Here is a 5,936-nt window from a genome sequence, read left to right on the forward strand (position 1 = left end):
TGGGTTCAATCCGGCCCCGGGTCGCTGGCTGTGTGGAGTTTGCATATTCTCCCTGTGTCTGCGTGGGTCTCACTCCCACAACCCAAAGATGTGCAGGGTTGGTGAATTACCGAACGACTTCATAAAGCTGTACTTGTACAAGTTCTGGCTCTGGTGCCTATTTGTCAGTGGACATCTTTGAAATGTGAGCTAATGGCACAGTCAGAGTTATCACATTGTAATAATCCTGTCGTAAAAATAATGACTGAAATCAGCACTTTACAAGGGTAACCCTAGTGGAACCGCATCACGGTGTAGAGTTGGTTGACTATTTATCCCTGGTCTCCTCAAAACAGTAACTATTAACGATGCTCATGCTGTGGGTGGTACTCGTTAATTCTTGTGCAATAGGCTGAATTAAAATGATTCCTTTCACCTTTCGCCTCGATTGGAGATAAAGATCTATCGAAACAAATAGATAAACATTAATTTAGAAAAAAACCGAGTTACACCCAGAAAAAGCAAAAATGACGGATAATATGAGACAGAAAAAGGGAACAAAACTGAAAAACACAACCAGGGGTGGAATCTGATTGGACCGACTTAGCTGTGTTTCGTCCTCAACTAACAGAGGCTGGTCCACATCTGACGTAAAAGCTGCGAGACGAGCCAATCGTAGCACGGAAGAACGCCCCTCAATTTCCCAGAAGTGAAGCCTGCCTCTGATCAGAGTTTACTCTGTGATATGAGACTAGAAGCAACAACATATTTGAAACTGTGTCGCTGTTTACTGTCCAATCAGGAACCATGTGCTCCCCGTGTGCTTTACTGATAATAATGGTCTTGCTGCCCGGTGAGTCTGAGCTCAAATCCTCAGGCTGTGTTTCATGGGTTATATTTTCTCCCAGATTTCTGACACATTTTATATCTTGTTACAGGAACCACGGGCCAAGATTCAGTTTCCCAGGAGCCGCCTGAATTAACGGTTCAGGAAGGCGAGACAGCAATACTGAACTGCAGTTACAACACCCAATACTCCACGGCAACTCTCTTCTGGTACATCCAGTACCCCGGGAAAGCTCCGAGATATTTACTGAAAATGTTCGGCAAGGAACAGGGCGATAAGTCACCAGAGTTTTCTGGCCGATTTTCTGCTGATTTGGACAAAGACAAGAAAACCGTTCCATTAAATATCACCGGGGTCCGTGTCTCTGACTCTGCCGTGTATCTCTGTGCTCTGAGCCCCACACTGTTACAGAGGCACAGTCAACCCGTACAAAAACCTGCAAGGCACTCTCACCTCCTCTTCACTGATTCAGATCTGTTAGGAGAATTGTGAACTGCTAATATTAATAAAACAATATTATGGATGACAGCTTGCCCGAATGATCTCTTCCTGTGGTGCTGAATATTTGTCATTCCGATTTACTGGACTCCGAGCAGCTCTGTGAATGGGAGGCTCTGGTTCTGTTATCAGAACAACATGAACTGTTACAAATCCGTGCCCATTTCAAATATTAACCCCGATAAAGAACCAACATTTGATTTAATGCTCGTTTTATTATTAGTCTGTAGCCCAGAGAACGTAGTTGTTCAGTCGCTGAGTTTCTTCAAGAAGGGTTCCAAAGATCTGCGGATATTAAGGCAAATAAGACAGTTATGGATAGTGCAGGAGGGTGGATGTGAGGTAGGTCAGCCATGATCTTACTGAATGACAGACCGGGCCCGAGTGAAGGAGCAAATGGTCCACTGCAGCTCCTATTTCTTATTGTCTGAAGCTATTCAGTTCAGTTCATTGTTCTGAGAACAGTTTCATGTGTTTCTCTGTTCCTTATTCTGACGTCATGGATTTGAGAACAAAGAAACTCTGAGCTGATTGGATGAAAGGTAGGACGCAGGAGCTGAGGGATGATTGGGTGTCGCCTACACATTCTGTCACGAATGAATCAATCAGTGGCGAGGTGGGATATGACTCAACATCTTGCCAAGTCTTGTCCGAAACAATTTAGCTTTAACTCACTCTGTTTAAATCCACCACCAGCTCTGTGAACATGTCGGCTGTTACCTTTTACACATCCCTCGCAGCTGCAGCTCTCTTAACTGGTAAGTTCTCAAATTGCAAAATATTCACTTTGCTCGTAATAAGGACATATAAATCATCATTTAAATGTATCTCCCCTCCGTTTGCAATCTATTCCCTTAACTTGATAGCATCGTGGTGATGAAAAAAAATAAAGACCTCTATCTCTGAATGTTTTCAGGGGTAAGGAGTGAAGAATCGGTCTCTCAAGAGCCGCTTGCAGTGACAGGATTTGAAGGAGACTCAGTCACCATTAATTACAACTATTCGACCAGAGGGGATTCATATTATTTACAACTGTACCGCCAGGACCCGAACAAAGCCCCCACATTATTGATTTACGTTCATAACTATGGCGATGTTTCCAGAGCAGTGGGTGTGGTGACTCGATTCCCTACATCAATAAACACATGGAAAAGTGAGGGGAATTTCACTATTTGGGAGCTGCGGCTGTCTGACAACGCGGTGTATTACTGCGGACTGAGAGACAGGGTGACAGCAACCAGAGGGAGCCTCGTACAAAAACATTGTCGCAGTGAGACAAAGAGAAGAGATGGGGAAAAGCTGGACTTTACGAACCAATCAGCAGATTTTTCTGATTTGAATTAAATCCAAATGATTGACAAGCAAGAGATAATAATAATCTTTACTGTCACAAGCAGGCGTACATTAACACTGCATTGAAGTTACTGTGAAAATCCCCTAGTCGCCACATTCTGGCGCCTGTTGGGCAGCACTGGGGAGGTTTCCACTGCTCCATTTTACATCGAATACATTCTGAGCATAACGTTAAGATGTGTTTAGAGCATTTATTCCAGTTGCCAAATTAAATATATTGCGACAAAAATACTGAACAACTATTTGCTATTGTGTTCCAGTCTTTAAAGGAGTGACACACACCGCGTAAATGCAGTAGCAGGCATATAACACTGAGGGGTGCTCAGGACAAAAGTACAAAAACTTTGTGCATAAAGCCTGGTCCGGTGCGTTCCGGTTCGCTAGGGCGCTCCAGGCGCTTTATGATGTTCTTTTCCATTTGGCTTTTGTATTTAGTTGGCTTTGTTACCATTAGTCGAGGTGTCCAGAACACCAAGTCTGATCTTTCGGATAATTTACGTATTTACAGCGACTCAGGCACTGAAACGTGAATGGTTTCCTGTGAGCACAGGCCCTGAACACAATCCACACAAACACCATCTAAAATCATTCACATCGAAGACAGATTCAGCCCAATTATTGCTTATAGTGAGAGCAGAATGAGTTGTTGCTGATATGAGGATATCTGTGAACTTGTCGCAACCATTGAGTAAACAAACTTTTTCTTTTCCCAATAACCTACAATCTGTGCCCTCTGGTATTCGACCCTCCCACTAATGAGATCAGTTCCTCCATATATACTCTGTCTAAAACCGTCATGATTTTCAATACTTCGGTCAGAACACTTCTCAATCTGGTCGTCAAGAGAAACAGTCGCAGCTTCTCCAATCTATCTTGGTAACTGAAGTTGCTCATCTCTGACCCATTCGCGTGAATATTTCCTGCAGCCACCTTAATGACCTCACATCCTCCCCTCAGGGTGCTGCCCACAATACTTCAGCTCAGTCCGAACCAGAATTGAATTAATATTTAACATAACTTGATTTCCTCTGTATTCTATATCCCCATTGATAACACCATTTATTAACTGCACTCTCAATCTGCCCTACCACGATCAATAATTTATGCACATATACACACAGGTCCCTATCCTCCTGCATTCCATTTCGAATAATTATCTTTATGTTATTTTGCCTTTCTGCATTCTGCCCAACCTATGAATTACTTCACGCTTCTCTGCATTATATTAGTCTGGTATTTTCCACCCATTCCAGCAACGTGTCTTTGTAATTTTGACGTTGTGCATTATTCTACTGATAGTTCGCAGCATCTCCAAGTGTCGTGCCATCCACACATTTGGAAAAGCTGCCGTCTGCACCAAATTCTAGCTCATTAATGTGTTGCAGCAGCTCCTTATTTGGCCATAATGTTGCGGTTCAGCAATTTAGAATCTACAGAATCCCTACAATGTAACAGAAGACCATTCGGCCCATCGAGTCTGCACTGACCATCTGTAAGAGCACCCGACCTGTGGCTCTAACCCCAATGAATGCACACATGTTTAGAAAATAAGGAACAGTTGATCATGGCCAATCGACCGAACGTGCGCATCCTTGGATTGTGGGAGGAAACTCCGGAACACCCGGAGGAAACCCACGCAGACACGTGGAGAAAATGCAGTCTCCACACAGACATTCACCCAACGTTGGAATAGAACCTGGATCCCTGGCGCTATGAGACAGCAGTGCTAACTACTTTGTCAAATGCCTTGTGAAAGTCCACCAGCAGCAATGCCCACATTGCTGGTTTAGCACACTGGGCTAAATCACTGGCTTTTAAAGCAGACCAAGGCAGGCCAGCCGCACGGTTCAATTCCTGGACCAGCCTCCCCGAACACGCGCCGGAATGTGGCGACTAGGGGCTTTTCACAGTAACTTCATTTGAAGCCTACTTGTGACAATAAGTGATTTTCATTTCATTTCACTTTCACATCAGCCATCTCTGCTGCTCATTGTAAAAGTCACGCAATTTAATTAAACACGATTTGCCCTTAATAAATCGATGCTGAAATAATGTATTAATGAATTACTTCCACTGATGTACCAGCTCATCGCCATTGCAGGGGGCCCCAAAATTGAACTTTTAAGGAATTGCAGATTAATATAGTTTAAGATCAGCTCGAGAGCAAAGTGTCTCAGTTGCGGTTAATTTATTTTATGGTGATCTTGTTTGAAGGGAGGAATGTAGAACCATGGGAGGTGATGGTGCCTAACCACCTATACCTGACGTGGAGTTAATGAAACTCAAAATCCGGATTGATTAATTCCCTTGCTTGAAAATGAATTGAACATCTGCCTCTCGACAGAGTGTTTCACACTACCTTTGCTGGCACATCATCACATGTTAACCTGATACCTTCATCATTTCCTCTCCAGTGTCTTCCAATGTCCTTGGGTAAAATCTGCAGGAATAATTGAAAAACATAATATAAAAAGCGTCCTGCCCAGCAAAATATAAGAAACACACAAACTTAGAAATATAGAAAATATGAGCATGTGAAGGACATTCGATCCTCCAAAGCGACGTACTCATTCACCATCCTCCGAATGAATATATTTCTCTTCATCCCAGTCGTAAATGGCCTAACCCGTAACCCGAGATTGTTATCCCTTGTTCTAGGCACGCCAACCACAGGAAACAATAGCCCTGCATCCAGTCTGTCGAGGCATGTCAAAAATGTATACACTTCAATTAAATTCCCTCTCATTCTTCTAAACTCCAGTGAATTCAGGCCTTGTCGACCCAATTTCTCCGCATTAGATAATCCTGCCATCACAGGGATCAGTTGGTGAACCTTCGCTGCATGTCCTCTATGGCAAGTATATCCTTTTTAGGTGAGGTGACCAAAGTTACACCCAATACTCCAGTTTTTGTCTCACCAATGGCCTGTACAGCTCAAGTGAGAAAGCCTTGCTCCTGTACACAAGTCAGCTTGCAATGATGGCCAACATAACACTGTCCTTCACAACGTCGCGCCTGCATGCTGATTTCACTGATTGTAGTGCAAGGACATCAAGGAATCTTTGTACATCAACATTCAGCGAGCTATCGCCATTTATCGAATATCGGCCACGAAGTGGGGCAACTGGACAGTGTTGAATCCTTTGTCAAGTGTGGGAAGGGGTAAGAGTCATAGAAAAGCCACCAACATGCAAAGTAGCGGTTAAGGAAACTGAGGAGCAATTGGGACGTTCTATTTATTGCGAAAAGGAGAAACATG

At 43.5% G+C, this 5,936-nt stretch overlaps 1 gene segment (V, D, J or C); it reads left to right on the top strand.

Annotated features, from left to right (window-relative positions):
- Positions 1 to 816: 816 nt before the first annotated feature.
- Positions 817 to 1,318, top strand: LOC140422601 (T cell receptor alpha variable 20-like). The segment is given in 2 exon segments: positions 817 to 832; positions 918 to 1,318. Coding segments are annotated over 2 exon segments (417 nt in total).
- The last annotated feature ends 4,618 nt before the right edge of the window (positions 1,319 to 5,936 follow it).

This window comes from Scyliorhinus torazame, chromosome 5 (genome assembly GCF_047496885.1).
Source record: "Scyliorhinus torazame isolate Kashiwa2021f chromosome 5, sScyTor2.1, whole genome shotgun sequence".
Taxonomy (NCBI): domain Eukaryota; kingdom Metazoa; phylum Chordata; class Chondrichthyes; order Carcharhiniformes; family Scyliorhinidae; genus Scyliorhinus; species Scyliorhinus torazame.